General features: G+C 35.9%; 1 protein-coding gene across 10 annotated transcripts in view; it reads right to left on the bottom strand.

Moving 5' to 3' along the window:
* Nucleotides 1-20,643, bottom strand: part of MCTP1 (multiple C2 and transmembrane domain containing 1) — a 604,116-nt gene that overhangs the window by 134,200 nt on the left and 449,273 nt on the right. For all 10 annotated transcript variants that reach the window (XM_072958382.1, XM_072958380.1, XM_072958381.1 and 7 more), the window contains one exon: nt 19,768-19,887. In XM_072958382.1, the coding sequence (XP_072814483.1) occupies nt 19,768-19,887 (120 nt within the window). The remainder of the gene's footprint in view (nt 1-19,767; nt 19,888-20,643) is intronic.

Genomic DNA, 20,643 nt, shown 5'->3' with positions numbered 1-20,643 from the left:
AAATTAGAGAGCCATGGAAATGTCATCCCCACAAAGTGAAGTTCACCACCCCTTCGGGTCAAAACCCGGTGTGAGGATGCCCCAGATTTCTCTATAACAGAGGGAGCTCTGTTGCTTCTTGTGATTATTCTCAAACTATGAGAACCAGTGTAATGGCAAAAGATCACAAACCCACCTGTTCAAGCACCTGTTTTTCTACTCTTCTATTTTCATATGCATCTTCAGCCTCATTTAGCTCAGATAAGAACTGATGCTTTGAAACTGCAGGTCCTTCACCTGTTTGGCATCCTAGCCTAAGCTTTAATTTGGAAGGGATAGTGAGCAGGGGGGAGAGAAGGGCTATCAGATGATCTACACTGGTAGGTAAGAGAACATTTTCAGAACTGAAAAGAGCAAATCAAAAAACAATATTTTAATACTATGATTCTGATTAAAACCAACATGCAAATCAACTACACTTAATCAAGGAATCTATCATTGAGTTTTATTGTCAGAAAGTCTTTGAAAATAAAAGAGTCAAAATCAAATGTGTGATGTTAAAAAACGAAGAAGGCTCCCTACCACATTAAAGTTACTTTTCTTGGCCCAGTTTCACCAGTCTGTTCAAAACTTCTTAATCACTCAGATTACTTCTTTCTGAGTTTTTCCCCCACCACCCAGACCTGAAGTTACCCTGTGAGAAAATGATTTCTCTATCTAACCACTCAAGATGTGAGTATTTGTTGTGAACCAGCTGCAGCCCTAATAACCACTGATCCATGGAATCAAAGGCTACTCACAAACAATACCCTCTTCTTGTTCCTGAAACCACACTCTGTAACCTTTGCAGGTATTAAAAAAAAGTAGGTATGACGGGTCCAAAATGCAATCACAGCCATAAGTTTCTTATGATTGGCTTAATTTCAAACAGAAGAGTATGCAGTTGAAGTTTTATGAACAAAGGTGGACACTGATGACATACAGTTTCTAGGACTTTGGGGCAATTTTTGCAGAATGAGACACTGTATTGCCAATCTGGTCAACAACTGAAACTTAAAATGCTGATAGTTTGAAATATGTTGACATCGTGGTGACAAAGGTTAGTTTCTCTTCTCACCTAAATAAAAATTTTGATATTAAGAAATACAATCACTCAGAAACAATTGTTCAAAGGATCCCTGATAAAAAACAAGCTCCATTCTCTAAGTCCAATGAGTTTCCTGGTAGCCAAGGAATATATGTAGGAAGGATGGTTTGTGTTTTTTTGAACTCTGAAAAACATCATGGAACGAGACATTTACAGGTGTGATATCTTACCCAAAAGCAAACTATTTTAATGAGATTTTTAGTGTAATTAAAATCCATTCCTCTCCTCAGTTAGATATTACTTCAATAAAATGTAAATATTTTCACAGTCAGGACCTAATTTCAAATCCTAATGTAGGATAGAGCCTGAACATTTAGTGGGCACTCAGCCAAGATGAGGAAGGATGAAATGAAGGAAGGAAATTAGATTAAAATTGGGCAAACAGCTCTGTTAATGAAAGAGAATTATCTTTCTGAAATAAATCCAAAGTTATACTTCTAAAAACATCACGTACTATTTTCAACCCATGAATTAGAAATAAAGGTACATTTTGGTATGGAACACATGCTCTGCAACTGTTTGAATTCATACACTGCTGTCAGTTATTGCAAAAAACAGATGAGAAGAAAGCAAGGAAATGATCTTTGCCATTTAAGAAATATACGCACAATGGCACTTGGTAGTACCTGTTTAAAAATAACAAGTCACAAGAATAATGCCAACCCTTTTGGCTTTAAAGAAGTCTTAACTGAAATAAGATTAAACAGGTCTAAACTGGTAAATGTTCTGAGAAGCTAACAGCAATTGCCTCACTGCATGTGATAGTGCCTGACTTCAGAAGTGTTTCTTAGTCATCTTTGCTACATAAATACTAAAATATTATTCTGTTTTAGATGACTTGTGGATTTCTTCTTTATCTGAAGGGCTGTATAGAAACAAAGCCAAAGATTTATGTTGCAGACAAGAGGCCTCGTGGTTTTCAAGACTCCGGGTTACTTGCCCAACCATTCGGCCGTCTCCCACCTACATGGGGTCACAATGCAAAGTAAAATCACCTCTGAGCAAATTCGTGAACTTCAAGGCCAAACAACTGCATACATAATCTGGAGGCCACAGACCATCATCAAAGTCTGGAATTTATGCAAATAACCCTGCTTACATTGAACAGATCTGTAATGGTGTAAGCTTTTCCAGTCTAAATAAATGGGTAAATGAAGAGCTTTTATGGTGCAAGATTGCTCCCTACAGGCCAAACTGCAGAATGACATGCAAGACAATTAGGGCGGAGGGGAAAAAGAGGTTAACAATTTTTATAATGGCATGTAGGTTTTTTAATCCCAAGGAGACAAACCCAGGAGCATGTAAAGATTGCATAATACACACTGGGATATATAGTGACAGTTTTTGTTCTCAAACTACAATCCAGTTTTAGAGTTCTCCATTATTTCCCACTTCTTTCTCTTAGAGGATTCCTCATCTTGTGAAAAATGTAAATAGCTATTCTGCTGGGGGAAAAGTTCTGTTTCAACAATGTATTCTAGTACCTCTGAATGTCTACTGATTCTCCATATAGAATTCTATACAGACTCTATATTGATAATTTTAATTGTTTTTGGTAGAGCGATCAATCCCTAAATTTGGCTTTAGTTTCTATGATTTGAACAAATCTCATGAGGAGGTGTGGGGAGAGGAGGGGACAGTTTATACTAATTTCCTCCTGACTTTATATAGATTTTAAAATTCTTTGTTCATAACTATCTACTTTCAATATTTGCAGTAACTTAAAGACTGTGTATTTTAAACTGTCTTTCTTTTTTAAGAAAATATCAAATACTTTGGTTTTTTAATAAAGCTCAGAGGGTAGTCCATCTTACAATAAACGAATCTGATTTTTCACTGGAAAAAAAATCAAATGAATACCGAATTTTCAGTAATTTATACAGCAGCTCACATTTTCTAAAGTATGGAGAGTGGTTTTAAAAATGAAGATCTTTAAAACTGTAAGACGAGTTTCAAGAAATGTATTTTCCCTGCAATTATAAAGAAATTCCAACTCTAAAGAGAGTAGGTTTCAAAACTGAATAATATATTATGGCTAAAACACATCAACAATCTGTCACACCATATGTACAAATAAACATGTACCACTATCACTGCACATGCCATAAATGAGGCCAACGAAGCAGCTGAAAAGGTAGAGCAAGTTCTTCCTCAAACTGTTATTTGACACTAAATAACACTGTCCACATTTTCTAAACAATGCCTAAAGGAAAGTTATTTTTAACCTTGCTATTTATATAGTTCAAACATTCTTGTTTGCCCATGTGATGAAGATGTTTCACACATCCTTAATTTTAAACACAATTTAGAACATATTCAGGTAGAGGAAGGAAAGAACAGCATTCTTCATAACTGGATTTTGGTTCTGAATAGTAAAACTTTAATGTATCTTTGAAATATTTAGAAGTAATAATCTTGGGTGAAATTCAATTAATTAAGGAGTTCAAATAAAACAAACTCATCAAAGAATAGGCATTGTACTAGTAATATATATGCTTATTCTGATTTATAGCCAACTAGATATAGATACTGTTCAGCATTTTCCCTCACCTAAAGTATGCATTTTAAGCAATTAGTGATATAATAAATGTATACAATAGAATCTGTAAGTTTAAAGTGGAAATGGTGACGGCATTAACCTACAGGTGTTTTTTTCCTACTATTAGTGCCTCCTGAAGAGCAAATGTTTTATATATGGTGTTTAATTGTATATAATCGTAATATAATTATGTAATGATTAAATGATCTCAATTTTATTTTAATTAAGTAGATAATCTTCTTATTAGAAATAGTTTTCTATAATTAAATTGTTCAGGAGAAATTTTAGTAAAGATTGAGGACAAACTACGTAATTTCTAAAAGCAGATTCATAACAAGTTTTCCGTGAAATTAATATTTAATTCATCTAACAATATTAGTTCTCAGTAAATTGGGTTGTTATTTCTACTGATTTATACGTTGTCAGTCAGCATAATTGTGAACAGAATTAGTGAGTATGTTCAGGTTATGTGAGAGAATTATTAATTAAGGGCAAGAAAAAGTTTTTAATATTGCCCTCTCAGGCAAAATAGATTTCAAAGGCTGTATTATTATTTACCTGGGGCAAATAAATTCACACGTAGAGCCCTAATTCTACCATAACATAATTACAAACCATAATAAAGGGTAAGAATTTTCCATTGCATTTATGAAGGCTTTAGGAACAAAATATAAAGCTGAATAATATAAATTGTATTATGGTTGGTGGACACTTTTCCTAAGGCTATCTATCAAAATCAACTAAAATTATTGATCATAAGAAATAGTGTCATTATTCTGTTGGTGTAACTGTAATGCTCATAGCTAGGTAGCCTACCGTATTTGTGAGTTGTTTTAATGTGTACTGTGTATCAGAAAATTGCCCATATGTGCCACAAAACTATTTTTTCTTAGCTTGCAGAACTGTCCTTGACATTTTTTATTTGTATATTTTCACTGTTCTCATGCTCAACATGAATGAATTCTAAAACTAACTTCACATTATCAATACGAATTCTAGATCCATCAGGTCGCCTTCTAGCAAGGGATGTTACTTTTATCTTTGTCACATTCTCTGCAAAACTTACTGGTAACATAAAATACCAGCCAATAAACTACAACTAAAATCATTTTCTTTATAAAAGCACAGTGATCTTTGGCATCATTCACTATTTTCAAAGCCATAAAAGAACAGATAACAAATATGACTCACAAATGATCAATTATGAAAAATAATCTGGTTCAGAAAGCTGCACTAATGTAAAAAGATGGATCACTTGTCACAAACCAATAAAGGCTATTGTTTGTGAATCCAATATTTGATTTTATCATTTATGTTGGGCAACTTAAAATGATTTTTAAACCACATTACTTTTTGAAAAAAGAATTGTTATAAAGGTGAATGCAGGGGTCGAGGGGAGAAGAAACCAGATGTGTAATCTGTCATCCTTGAAACAATTTATATTCTTATGTCAAGTTCAGCCTACAAATCTAAATCGCAAAGATCTGGTCAGCAAGGATGGATGCTTTAAAAAGAACCCTCCCAAGTCCCAGAGAATGGAAAGTAGCAGGAAGGCTAGCAGACTTTTTTAGTCTCTGTCCTTCCTTTTCATGTCTCATCCCAAGGCTGAAAATTTACAGCTATGACGCTTCATTATGCAGAGGAGTTTAAACTCTGCGTTTTTTTAAGCGAAGTGTGGTTTGTCACACTTTTTTTGAGGGTACCCAATGTTGCTTATTTTGTATGACACAAAGGAAAGCACAATGAGACTACCAAACTTAGAAAACCTTTATGACCAATTCTCATCCAGATTGTTTCACATTCAGAATTTTATAAGGAAGAAAAGGTATAATTCTCACCAACCAAGAAGAGCATCTATGTGAGTTGCTGGGGCCAGAGATTTCCTACCAGGTATTATCCGAAGGCCACTTTAACATTCTACCTGCTCTCTGATGTCCCAGTTACCTTTCACACCTGCTTGTAAGTAAGAGCATAGACATATAAGAAAATCAGAAATACTTTGTCCATAAGGCCAGTGATAAAATGCACATATGTTATCTGGGGGTTACCCATTCCCACTGCAAGATGACAGATTTCATCATCAGATGATAAAGGGCACAGGTGAGTTTCAGTGACATAATAATGGCAGACACAGGCAGAGGGTAGCGAGGGCCATAATGCAGACAATGGGGAGTAATCCCAGGATAATGATGTGCCCAGATGGGTATCTGGTGGGGAGACTGGAAAATGGTGAAGGAAGGGATGGGTTTAAAGGTGGAGAGGTCAAATCCTGGAGACATTAACTATACAATGGGCCTGTACCAAAGACTTCTCCTCTTCTTACTCAGTGAAGAAATAAACAGAAAAAGGGAGAGCCCAAGAGCCTAGTTATATACGCCAAAATGTAGTAGAAAAATTAAGTATTAAACCCTGGATCAACCTCCAACAGCTTGTTTGAGGTGGGGGTCATGAATCTTGCTTAAAGTGGGACTCATGAATGCTCTTGAATATATTCCTACTTGGACTCTGAAAAGAAGTGAAAATGAGGTTGGGAGATGGATATAATTGAGTAACTATTCAATTATGGCAACTGCTAGCTAATGAAGACCTATTACAACTAAGTTTTTAATAGAAAATGTGCTAATTGACTAGGTTGGAGCTCAGAACAAGCATATGGCTGAGATGTTTGATTACCTAGTCTGGTTCCATGTCAGTGATCAACGACAACACTGTAAAAATGAGTGTTTCTATGACAACTACTGAGCTTGTTGACTAAGGAGTAGATGACCAACTTGAGGGATGAGTTTCTCCAAATAATGTATGATCCATTAGTTCCTACGCTTTGTGACCTGGAGGCTCACCACCTGAAGTATGTTTTTGTTCTTTTTTCCTTACTCAAAATATCCATCTTGCTCTCAGCCTTGGCAAAGCTTAAATCAGACCCTTCCTTATGTGAAAAATATTGCATAGTATTTACTTTTTAATCAGAAAAGGAATATGAATCTAATCTCTTTATAAACGTGAAACAAGTCAACACATTCCACCTAGGTCTCCCTCTAAAATTCAACCCCATTAGGAGTGATTTTAATGACTTCTGAAGTTTTTGGATAGGGTCAGTCTCTAAGTCCAAGACAGCCTATATAGCAACTTTCAGGAGGTGAGTTTTCCATCATCCATAATTTTTGACAAAAACTTTCTTTCCAATGTCATTCTAAACTAAAATTCAAAACAGGTGTTTAATGCTAAGGCTGTAACCAAAACACTCCCCCTTATAACCTGCAACTCTGATAAGACTTCCCTCGGAAATATAATGGTTACATAGCCCTTGTATGGCTTTAACAAACCCCTATTTTCTTCTTTCTGCACCATACAATGTGCGGTCTATTTGCACCCATTCAGGACTAAATTACAGATAAAGTTACAGCAAATTTGTTTTCTCAAAAAATCAGTCAGCCCTAATATCCCTTGAGTAATAAAAGCCTTGTGTTTCATTCAGAACTAGAACTGGCATAATCTTCCCCAAGAAACCAACTCTACTTCCTGTGACAATGGACCTGTTCTTAAAGTTCTGAATGGGATACAGCTCAATTTGCAGGTGTTCAGGTATAAAGGTAAAAGGGCATTTGACCCCCCAACTGGCGATTGTTGCTGTGGTAGGTAACTTCAGTCCCCTAGTTCTATCAATCTATTAGATAACTGCCAGTTTTCAGCTCTGAATTACAGAGGTAGGCTCAAGTGAATCAATAATTTATACAGATATATCTCATTCATTCTGATGGTTTAAAGATACATCTAACAGCCTGCTGCAGCCACGGAACAAAGCCAGAGAGACATTATTTAAAACGAAAGAGAGAAAAACAAACGCATTTATCTCTGCGAGCAAAACCCTTATGTCATAGTGACCTAATGACTTTTTAATTTTATTTTTTAACTGTTTTTAACAAATACTGTGATAAGACCAATCAGCTCCTTATGAATCTCAATAAGGTTGCTCTGGTGAACATTAAGCTAACATCTAAAACTTTTTGACTGATTTTAAAATTGAATGATATTTTACATTGCAATGTAATACAAATCATTTGCCAAGAGTCATGCACCTAAGAAGTTTACATTAACTAGCTTAACTAAATCCCTCTAGTATTTTATGACTGAATTTCAGTATAAAATGACTTTTTAAAAGATGAGAATCAAATACATTTAGGGACTGCACACTAAGAGTATTGTTAATATAGCCTTATGCTGTTAATTATTACCTGGGGAAAATTATATAGTGTTTTATTCACTAATACTATGACATTTTTATTAACTCACAATCCCTGTGCTAACAGTGGTGCATTAAACAAGTTATAATTAAGAAGGCAGCAAATATTAAAAATGCCTACTTTAAAATTCTTCAATCATGTTAAAGGGAATCCAAGTTCCTCTAAAGGAAAGCAGTACCAAAACCAGCATGGTTACAACATAAATTAACAGTCAATAGCCTAGATGGCTTGAAAAAATATTTTTCTAAGTTCCTGTTGTCTGGTCCTTAAGGATGAACGGAATTTGTGATCTAAAAACATGATAAAAATCTCTCTTAGCAACTTTAATTATGAACAGTGACTGTTTCTTGAGAGACCTGAAAATTTATTTGAGGATAACACGTGTTAGAAGTTGGTCCCTTGCCCATTCCACCTCTTTCAGCTCAAGGCTGGCCATGTGTCTGGCTAGACACATGAACCGACTGCTTTGAGTTGGCTTAGGAAGACTGTGTGCAAAATTAATTAGGGCAATAGATCCATGAGAAGGAGGATAGCAATTAGAGATAATACTCAGGTACCCTATTTTCTTCCACGTGGAGAAATTATCTTTGCCTTTCTTTTCCGAAGAAACCCCTTGGGAAGTAGGGCAGGTGACAAAAGCCTGAAAGAAAATAAAAGTACAGGCAGCAAAGAAAAAGAGTGACAGCAAGACAGAGGGACAGCCCAATGCTGTGGTCTCCACCTCGTGTCCGTACGCCTTCCTACGCAATACTCCGGGGCTGCCTGCTGTAACATTCCCGGCTTTCCAAGAAAATAGACCTAGTCCCTGAAAAGTAGAGAAAGGAAGGAAAAATAATAGAGTGCCCCATTTCTGACAGTCAAGAGAGAGAGGAGAGAAATGTTCCCACACTGATCTCATTAAGATGACGAGAATAATGAGTGTGAATCTTATGTATGAATCTCACAGTAGATAGAGGAGGGCATAAATGTATCCCACATTCACCCTTTTATGATGCCTGATATACTACATTTATTCTCAGCTTCATCTGATACTACTGTTGGGGGTTTCTGTTACAATATTACAGCTTTAACTTCCAGTTTTGCTGCTGAAGTCATCTGAGTCAGTCATTCAACACAGCTTTATTGAGTGTGCATGAAAACGGGGCCGATCTGTTAATGGAACTGAAATGCATCTCAAGCAGAACAGCCTGAATTTATTTCCTGTCACTGGTTCTAGTAATGGATTAAAAATACTGAAAAATGGCATTTTCCAGCTTACAATCTATTTTTTCCCTAGTCCCTTAAACATAGGTTAAACATTCTAGTCAATTAGAAATAGAACCCAGGTATTGTTAAATATGTCTCCTGCATATTTTGGGGGGAAGAGTCACGCATTTGTAGCAGATGCTGATGAGTCATTTTTCCATGTGATTTATCCCTCTTTCTTAGGTCCAATACAGGCTATTTCCAAACAATAACTTTAAGTTAAATCATTTTTTAAGATTGATAGAAATTTTGAAAGATTACATTGCTCTCAGAAACCAAAAACCTGTGTTGTTGTGGTCATGTACATTACTCAAGCCTAAATGATCCAAAGACCCTCATACATTGGGACTTTAAAGCATTTCATATAGATGATTTAATTTAGCTTTCTTCACTCCGGTAATTTCAATAGCAAAAAGTTGGAGTCCCAAGTTTATAGCCAACTATACCTCACATAATTAGTATAATAAAGTGAGCAGCACCCTACAAATTTTAATAGTGTCTCAAACATGCCCAAATTATTATTTCACCACTTTGTAAAGGGATATAATATTCTATTCTATTACTTAATCATATTCTAGAAAAATTTTGATCTATGTAATTTTAGAGGAAATTTACAATGAAACTGGATCACTGGTTTTTCTAAATAATTCACAATACATACCTTTTTTTCCCCCTGGCAGTTATTTAGTCTAATGGAAATTTAGGCCACAGACAGGTTCATCTTAGCTACCATTAAATCAATATGGATCAATATAAACGGTTTAAACTGTTTAAGCAACTCATGAAAATATACGTTTGAAACCTGGGAAATGTATTCTTAATGTGTTTACATTTACTTTGGGGAATAAGTAATTTATACTACTTAGAGGCCAAATGACATTTCTTTACTTGTCTAAGATGTACTTCACTTAAACACACAGTGAACTCTTTGGGTTCTTTATTACTATACACACATGTCTGCACGGTGTTTTGGGGAGTTACAGTGTGATGTGATCTCACCTAACAGAACAGTTCATCAAAAGATAAGATGTGCACATATTACTTAAACTGCTATTTTAAGTGGGCAATTCCAGCCTTTTCAGATTAACACATTCCTTAACACGAAATACCAGGAATCGGAGTCTAATTTTATACATTCTTAGCATTCTACAGGACAGTGGCAGACACTTGTTTTTCCTTAAGGACAACCTGACTCATAAACTTCAGGATAGATCGCTTGCTCGCTTGCCCGTGCGCTCTCTCACTCTTCAGCCTTCTTGTCTCCTCAGTGCTGCTGTCTTCGAAGCCTCCACTGCCGACAGTTGTGGGAAGACCATCTGTGTCTCAGGAAGCCCCTTTATCTTCTAGCACTTTAATTTCCTCTATTGTAAAATGATTTCTAAGCCCCCTTCTAATTGTAACATTCTATGACTTCACCTGCACTTTTAAAAGCCATATAATCACCATCTTTGAGGCCCCTTGCCTTTGTCATGAGGAAGGTGCCATGTCCTGAAGGTAGGACTGGGGTAGGTGTGTTCCTGGCATCCTGAGCACCAAGTCACGACTGCGCTGAATCTACCTTCTACCCGTGATATCTCCATTCTACAGCTAGTACTCATGAAGGGACTGACAGGCTTTGTGAGGGGCTCTACGTCATTACTTACGACACTGCCACTACGGGGAAATGTGTTCCAAGGTCTAAGTAGCTGTCTTACAAAACAGACTTCTACATGCTGTTTAGAGGCTGTGAGTCTATTTGAAAAAATACATAGTTTCAACCACACATCAACCAATATTTACGACTTAGAAACAAAATTGTGGTAGTAGGCTCATGTTCTGATCATTTAAAAAATGAAGGAAACAGGGCACACCCAGACTAGCAGAACCTAGGTTAAAGGTCTCTCTTATAAACACCAGGCTCCTGGTGCAATAGTCTCTTGCAGGGGAAGAACCAAACTCTACTGAAAATAATTTAAACAAAACCAGCCAAGTTTTCAATATTGCTGCCTAACTAGAAAAAGTGGCTTCTGCTATCTGAACTTCTACATTTATGAATTAATTTTCATTACTTTACTAAGTCACTGCAAAATATAACACCTCTTTAATGCAACCTCAGTATAATAATTTGTGGGTAATTAATGGACTACTTGTTACCTTGGAAATCCCTTATTTGAAATTAAATCCAAAAGATTTCTCTGACTAAGAAAAATAATATTTAAGTCACCAACAATTTATGACAAAATTGGATGACATATTCTTGTTTTAAACATAGAAGTATTGCCTGAAGTCTGCTTGGCAGAAACTGTTTAGAATGCTAACTATGGAGAATGCAGTAGAATTATGTGTAGGTAGCTAAGTGAGATGTGAAACATCATATATTTACATATTATAGATAAATTACAATAGTACAAGTTGTTGTTTTTTTTTAATATCCATGGGGAACTGGGGAACTAGCCATGCAGAATAGCCAGTATCTTCATTGTATCTCCACAGTTTTAAATGACTTTCCTATTTCTTTTTCCTTCCCTTCCAATGAGGATCTAATAGGTAATCAAGCCTAATGAAGTATGCTTTTATACCTCTGACATAATGATATTCATTTAAGACTATAAAGGTTATCTATTACTCATAAATACAGTACAACGTATGGACCAAAGCCATCTAATTCTTATAATGATGGAGGTTATATTACTTAGGCCAGAATTAATGTTCACCCCACTTGTCCATTTCAATGAAGCACAACAACGCACCCTTGGAATTGATGGAGAAAAGAAAACTCTCATGGGTTTTCATAAGGGGAAGATTCAAGTCTTTAATCTCTATGAAGTCAAACAAAACCTTTCCTTTCATTGGGCTACAGTGCAGTCAGTACTTTTGTATAGAGATCACAAATTCTCTTTCTCCAGACTGATTAGCTATGGGAATAATATACATTGTATGCAAATGACAGAAAAATCTAAACTAGACTTTACCACCAAGAGCATGAAAGTAAACATAGTTAAACTCACATTAAACCTCATCTAGAGCATGCATTCTCAACGGGGGTGAGATGGCACCCAAGGGGGAAAAAATTGGTTTTTGGGGGAGAGCAGGAAAAAAAATCTTAGCTATTACAATGATTTGTGGCCCTCCAAAGCTCAATACTCCCTGAGAAAAACCTTATTTCTCAGTATTTCATTTTTCTCATTAAATTAAATGAAAAGCTTCTCCTTGGGGGGGGGGTGAATATGAAAAAAAACTGAGAAACACTGATTTAAGACAAAATAAAAAGCCAAGTTTCATCTCTAAAATCTTTTTTTCTCATCCTTAGAATCTGGGTTGCCTTTCATTTTTATCTAAACATCTGTTTATACTCTGATATAATTTCTATCTTTCCTTGCTTCTTAGCTTTTCTCTGATTTTCTCTTCATTACCTCCCTTTGAGCCAGTGGTTGATGACTGGTGTGAATGCAAGAAATGGTCACTCTTTCATCTTCCCTGTTACTGATCCCCAATGTGACTACTCGCTGAGTGTTGGATCTCTGTCATCATGGCAAAATAGAGGATGTAACACAGTGTCAAAAGCCACAGACCTACTATGGCAAGAGTGACCACTGCCTCTATATTCAAATCTGACTATAATCTTCAAACGTGACAAAATGGTGGCAAGAAAAGGGAGGATGAAAAACTTCCTTTAACAGCATTTCAGGTTAGCTTCTCACTTGGTAAATTCACTCTAATACGTCATAATTCTAAGGAATGGCTTTATAATTGGTCACAATAGAAAAATATGACAACAGAAAGCATTTTACTCCTTACTTCCTAATATTTACCCAATACAAAAGGGCTTGCAAATACGTGAAGTTACTGTCTAAAGTAGATTAGTGAGTGCATTTCTGTTTTAATTTACAATCTTTCATAAGAGTTACTGCTCTCACCTTGCAAAATTTTACTGAAATAAATTATTCAATTATCTTATTCATTCAAACTTTTTCCTTTGGAAAAGACTTTACGGAATAATATTTTCGCAATGGAATATGGCTTGCTCTTTTGCTCAGAATGCACGCCCCTAACAATTTAAATTGAAGCAGAAGGGCAGAAAATTCTTCAGAGGATAAGAAACGTTGATTTAGGAGTCTGAGGACAGACAGTGAGACATCTCTGATTTCCTTATTTTCTAATTTTCATTGTTAGTCAACGTAGCTGTAAAATTGGACCAAACAACATATATTTTAAGGGTCCAATGAAGGTTTTGAGGCTGAAACTACCTGATATGTAATGTAAGGAGGCTACCTGAGGCAAAACGGGACAGTAGCCATACAGCTGGGGGACCACAATGAGGCACTGGTGTCACCCTGACCTTCACCACACACACCACTACAGTTCATGAGACGGCTAGTTCCTATTCAGTACGATATCAGAGTTATGCTGGCGACATTTGCAGTTTATGTTTGATTAAAATATAGCACAAAAGCCCTGTACCTGAGAAAAAGTGAAATAATTTTACTTTCTTCAAATCACCCATGGAAAAAAATGTCCCCAGATTATAGCATTTTACTACTTTCTGCTTTAGAGGACACAGGAGGGAGAGGAGAAATAATAGAAAACACGTGGGTGATGTCATACGAACTAAATTCTTCTTATTGTAAATATAAAATTTTAAAGGAATAAGCTTTTTGGAGAGTCATAGACTGTGGCTTATGTGATTATCTCTCTCCAAAGAGCAGGAGGCCCTTTTGCTGACATCTGCTGAGAAAGAAAGAAAAAAAAAGGGCATTGGCACCATTTAAAGAAAGCTAAGCGCTGATTTGAGGAAGTGCTGCGTTGGTATATATAAGATCTATAAAAATAAAACAAAAAGACTACACAATAATATAGCAATAGATCTATAAACTGAACTATAGCCTCGCTCCTCAAGGATTTAGAGAAATCTAATCAAAATGCTTTATTCCATTTACATCTGATTTTAGCTCATTGTAATCAATTCTAAAACTCAAGTCACTTCTAAATTGTGGTCTTTGGGGGGCTTTTACGCAGTTGCAAGAATTTACAGGCTGCTTTACGAACAACACCACTTAAGAAATCCTATCTTTTCATAGGCCGATGCTTGCAAAAAGATTTTCTTCCATGTAATTCAAATAAATTTGGGGGAAAAAAATGTGTATTTTGAATATCAACTCAAAGTGCCAGCACGTTCGTAAGAACTGGGCACACAACCTATTTGCTGAAAAAGTATACTGCTAGAATCTTTTAAGTGTCGATAGTCTTTGACTTTGTAAAAGCAATTTGAGGCAACTTTGGAGGTATACAACCTTCTAAATCAATGAAATTCTATAGAGGCTTGCCTTTTTCCTCACTTAGACGATTGTGAAGGAAATGTTAAATGTACCTTTAAAATGTGTATAAATTAAATTGGAAGTAGTGCTCAGAAAACTTAGCAAGTGCTTTTGTCAGAGGAAAGCGTATATGAAGAAGGGAGGGCAAAGGGGCTTGGAAGCTTAGATTTACATAACTTTAGAGAATTCAAGAACACAAGGACAGGCCCATCAGTTATAGATCATTTTGCTTTAATACTTGTGTCTTTGGTTTTCATGGGTCCTTCTGTTTTTCTGTTGTGGGGGAAGTAATAAAAATTACACTGGGAACATTTCCAATTCTTCTGCTAGCACGAAAAAGAAAAAAATAGTAGCAAAACAACAACAGCAAAAGCTTCTATAAAAATCATGTGAAATTTGCTCTAGACCTGAAAGCATAATTTTGTCGGTGTGGTATTACTGGTGTCTCTTAAATTCTTTCAAATGGAAGTTTCTGTTGAAATGTAAAGTTACCTCCCATCTGCCCAGTACGTATTGTTCAGTAGTAGGAAGGCTACTACTTGCATTGACTGGCATTTGAACCACCAGTGATGCTGACATGTCTTTGTTTTCACATTGATATTTCTTCTTAAGCAATGCTCCCCTTTTAGTGCGTGAACATGAAGGCCACTTAAAATGTCCTTATCGTTTGAAATAACTTTTAGAAAAATCCGTATGTTGTTTAATAGCAGCTGGCTCTGTACACAGGAAGTACCTGGTGCGGTGTTCTCGGGACCCTATTGTCTTCAGATCATTGTATTATATTCCTATCGCTTCTGCAAGTTCGGTTCCTTCTCCGTTGCTTGTGCTTCCTTCATTTTTTTTTTAAATCATTTGGCTACACAGAGCTGCCTCATGTCATTCTTTGCATACATCATCTGTTTTTTCTCTTTTCTCACATAATGGCCCAGCTTTTCTGAGAGTCGCTGTTGTCCCGAGTGTGATCCTTTACTAAAATGGGGACTGAATGAAGGTGGAGCTCAAATGATCTGGGAGCAAAGGAAAACCAGGCATTTGAAAAGGACCCAGAAAGGAACGAGTAATGAACCAGAGTGGCCTCAATGAATTGCCAAAGAGGGAATTCTCAGTTTTGACACAAAAGGAATGCATGGATACCAAGGAAAACCTAGGGGGAGAATCTCAGTAGGGAGCCTGTCTTGTAGGCTGGTCAGCACGGAGGGTTGAAGCCAGTAGCCCTCAAGATATGAGCAGAAACAAATGTATTCTACAAGCAACAGTTAAAGATTCAAACACGCCGTTTTGGAACACAAGGTACTTTGAGGAGTTGACATCCCTTCATAATTCATGTTCACTGTTCCTCTAAGTAAAATATGTGCCTCCCTTTAGTTATTCTGTTAGGAATTGTACTTTAAAGGCAAGAGGACATTTTTGATAATGCACATCTTAAACTTTTCATTAAACTACCAAATTTAAATTCTACCTTTTTGTGCACTCTGACATTTTTGTCTGGCATTTTCATTAATTTTGCGACATACATAAATGTAGCTGAAATGTTAACTGATCAATACTTTGTCTCTCTCATGTAGCACTAGCGCTCCGTTCCCTAAGGACCACACAGCAGAACAGAAATTAAATGTGTAAAATATCAAATGTTAATGTTAAACACAGCGGCACTTACTGTATAACGACAGAAAAGGCTAAAACAATTCCAAATGGACAGATGGTACCACAAATTATCTACAATCCCATTTAAAGATTAAAGTTTGTCCTGTAAAATAATTCTTTGACGCACACTGAAGTGTGTCCTTTTACTGATAGCTCAGTTGTCCAATTATTTTTGTGCTCATTACAGTGAGGAATGACAGTACTGAACAGAAAGAGAGAACGTGCACTCTTTTTTCTTTTTTCCTGTGTTGCACCCACTGACATCCACAAGAACACAAATGTCTGGTCAAGAGCCTGATGAAAATTAGGCCCAATTTATGAGACATTTCTATGTCTACAATAGATGATTCCAAAAGACAAGCACTAGTGCCTTCCGCTCCGCAAATGCCTGAGTTTGCTCTTAGGCACACAATATTGACAGTAAAATTTAAAAACGTAAAGCACAGCGCACAACAACAAGGACACTCCCAGGAATGTGTTTGCTTATATTTTATCCATCACTGCCCAGGCCCATTTCCACTTCCAGCATCGCCAGCAGGCTTTGAACCTCCCACCAAGCACGGAGGTAGCATCAAAGAGGTAGGAGCGGCTCTCCACTAGCATTTCTCACGCTCTCCTCTTTAACTGACATTGGGACAAAAATTTATTGCTTTTCCGTTTTGATTTCGTTATTCTACATTTATTTTTGGAGAGTAAATTTGAAAAGAAAAAGCAAGCCGAAGAGAAAAAAGACCCTTAAACATTATAAAGTTTACTGATCTGGGCCTAAAACCAAGCGGCATAATGGTACAAATGCGTGTGCTCCACAAGGCAGCTGCATTTATGAAAAAGTGGGCCAAGTGGAACCAATATTACAATAAAAGACCCGAGACCCATCAACAAGGGATGATGGGAACAATATGTTTGTAACAATGGGGTACTGCTCATAGCTTCTCCTAATGTAAAGCAGTTCTTTTCAATAAACTGGCCTAAAAAGGTTCTGGTTATGCAGTAAGATCTTTGAAACCTTTCATTTTTAAATACATCATTTAATAGCTACAAGATGAATAAAAATCCTACTACAGTTTTTTTTCCTGAATTGTTATGATCTTAAGACTATAAGATACATATTTTAAAAGCTCTTTTAGAAAGGAAATAATATCTTCTGTGTGGCTTTGGGCAAAGTACTCAACTTTTCTGTGCCTCAGCTTCTTTCTCCGTCTATTGGGAAAATAATAGTATCTCCCTCATCATATGGTTGCTGGGAATATTAAATTCATTAACGCATGCAAAGCACTTTTGTGCTTTACTGCCTGAAAAACAGTTCTCTGGCACATACACTCTTAATAAATATTAGTTGTTGCTATTATGTAAGAATTTTTTGGTATCAGAATTTAATTTGAAGTTAAAACAGATGATTGAGAGGGGATTATGAAGTAGTTTGGAATTTAAATGGAAGATCTAGGAAAAATTACTACAAAGCATTAAGCCATGTGTATCATCACTTAATAACCAGCTTTATTAGAGCAAAACCTTACTTTTCTAGCATCACTGAAGAAAGTTTCTCCACATAAGAAAAAAATCTTCAGATTGACTGACTGGATCACTGGTTGTCTATTAATTTAGACCACCATTTATATTGGGAGCCCGCTTAAAGCTGGACACTGCAGGTCCAGACACTGGACCCAGGTGAAAACGGCAGGGTCCTATTTTCATGGAACTCTTGGTTCAGATCTAGATAAATGGAACTGGGTTTTACTATTCATTGTTTCAGTTGCATTTAGTGGAATATAACTGCATGCCTTTTTTCTTTTTTCCCCCAATGAAACAGTTAATATTACTGTTTATTCGCAAAAGTACTGTTAACATGCATTCGTATTGTAGTTTTTGGCCTCTTTTTTCACCATCCACGTCTGGAGTCCCTTTTTCTACCTTTATTGTGCCCACCTCCCACCATCACCCTTTCTTCTGAAAGCATCTTGTATTCAGCTTGTGGCTTGTAAGACCGAGTCTGTTAGAAACTGACCACCAGCTAAGACAGAGATGACTACATTTCTTCCCCTAGTGAATTTTGACTCCCTTACAATGAAATCACTCAAGTATTATCATGTACATGTAGTTAAGTTTCTCACAGTTTCAGTGCCTGATTTTTTCTCAGTCAGAAGGAAATTGTGAAAAGGCCTGCCATCTTGAATGCATTGTACATGAGTGACCTCTAGAAGCCAGATAAAGTTTATGAAGACTTACACACACACTGTAACGCTAAAGAGTTCAAAATGAATGTTCCTGAACAAATTATATAATTTTACAGGTTTCTCTGTTTTCAAACTTCACAAATAGCTGTGGGGAATGACTCTGGAAGGTATGAATCAAAGATGGCAGCATGACATTTTCAGTAGAATATTATTGCGTCTGCTCTAAGGCCTCTGAAACCTAGACGTAATGGCTTAAAATACACACAGAAACTCAGTATCATTTTCTCCTCATTAAAATCCAAGTAACTTTAAGATAGTGAAAAATTATAATAAAAGTTTGCTTAACCATACTCCAATGTATTAATTACGTGAAGGAGCTACATAAAAGAATATTGGAAGAGGCAGATTTTCTTTTCTAAAAATGATGATGACAATCGCTTTCTCTAAGGAAACAACAACATGTCTATGGGAAGCAGGCTGCCTAACTTTCTGGTAACTTACAACACAAAGGGACATACACACTCTTTGTTCCATGTCCTCAGACATTAATGAAAGTCCCATACACAGCCTGAGAGGAGGACAGAGCTCAAAGTACTAAACAGATGTGCATACACTCATTTGAATGGTAATACTAAAAATGTTGATTTGTTACTATAATTAAGGCTCTTTTCTGTAAGTCCCCATAATAAAGTCATATTCTGCTAAACTGGAAACTATACGGACACAAGAGGTACTCATATTCTAACAAATATGACAATAAAAAAAAAGATTTCAAAAGCAGGACTCCACTTAAACTTCAGACTGAAATCCTGAATAAGCGAAAATAACGTGAGTACAGAAAATCCCAGCTGAAGCACAGAGGAAAGTATTCTTTCAGATTTTCTAGCTCTGCAAGTTAGTCTCATCAGCAGTTTTTAAATAACCAAAGTAAAAGGCTACAAGATCAACACTGTCAGAGGACTATTTGGATCTAGCAAATTCTCACTTGTGCTTTTTTAAAAACTGGAAATCTCAAACAATAAAATGTGTCTTAAATAGATCACACGCACATTTGACTGATTCACCTCTTAAAGTATTACCAACTGGCATTCTACTACCAATGATTTTCATATTTTGAAAAAAAAAAATCTACAGAACAAATAAAATTAAAAAGAGGATGGTCAAGATTATTAATTTTTTTTTTTTACCACTAAGGACTTTTCTTGGCTCTGCTACTGGTATGTAGAATTATGCAATATGTAAAATTCTACTTTTTAACTGTCACAGAAAAAATTGTACATTGGCTGAGATGTCTTGCATTCCGGAAATCTGAGGAGATATATTCTTGGACTCAGACCTTGAACAATCTATCAGCTCCTGCCCACGGTAAATCTGTCCAGGCAAGTTTCAAAATAGAAATTTAAAATGGCCAGATTAACAGAACTGTTACTATAGCCACAGAAACACGCAGCTATGATTACTGAATTTAATGAAGAACCATGTGAGTAATACAGTATGAGCATACCACAAAAGCAGCGAGGCTCCTTGGGGGTGAATCCCAGTCAAAGCAACTATTAACGTAATATGCAGCATTTACAAGCACCATGACACAACGCTTCATTCTGATAAAGTTTCTTAGCAGCAGCTGTAAGGAAGATGAAAATATTGTTAGAATCTGAAACACTAAAACCTATCAGATATACTACAGAAGTCTTCAAGTTCAGTGTGATTTAAAATGGATTCAGAAACTTAATAAAGTTGTAAGGATATACCAAGCAATTTGGCTCATAAGTTAGGGGAAAAAAAGTATCTCTGGAGAAGGTGGAAAGAACTAAATTATAACAGCAGTTTATTAGTTAAATATATTTTGACAAATAATATTATCACGCAGGTTGGGCTACCTTTGTTCAAAAGAAAAAATAATCTCCAAGAGGTCAAAAACATTTTTTTCCTATTTATATACTATGAACCTTACATATATTTAAAGATTCTTAAATCTTGTGATTTATAAATTCTTTAAATGCTTTAATTTCAAGATATTTCAAAGGAAAATGGATAACTTGCGATGTTTTTCTCTAGGGCCTTAGAGAAAAATCTGTCAAGTATTCCTTTATTATAGAAAACTGTTTTTTTCCCACCATTTCAGTAGGATTCTCCCTTTCTTACTATTGTAGTCCCATTCTCTCTCTTTTTCCCTCTTCACCTCTCACCCTCTCTCCTTCCCACAATAAATTTCACCTATATTTTCTTATTACTTTTTCATAATTTTGAAGTTAGGGAAAAATATATAGTAATCAAATACTTTATAAAATCTTTTACTAAAAAAGGTATATGACAAAGTATAATGTATAAAATAAGCTACAAAGATATACTATACAATATGGGGAAGATGGCCAATATT

Source organism: Vicugna pacos, chromosome 3 (genome assembly GCF_048564905.1).
Source record: "Vicugna pacos chromosome 3, VicPac4, whole genome shotgun sequence".
Classification (NCBI taxonomy): domain Eukaryota; kingdom Metazoa; phylum Chordata; class Mammalia; order Artiodactyla; family Camelidae; genus Vicugna; species Vicugna pacos.
The sequence above is the reverse complement of the archived record's forward strand: the minus strand, read 5'-3'. Positions and strand labels throughout refer to the sequence as shown.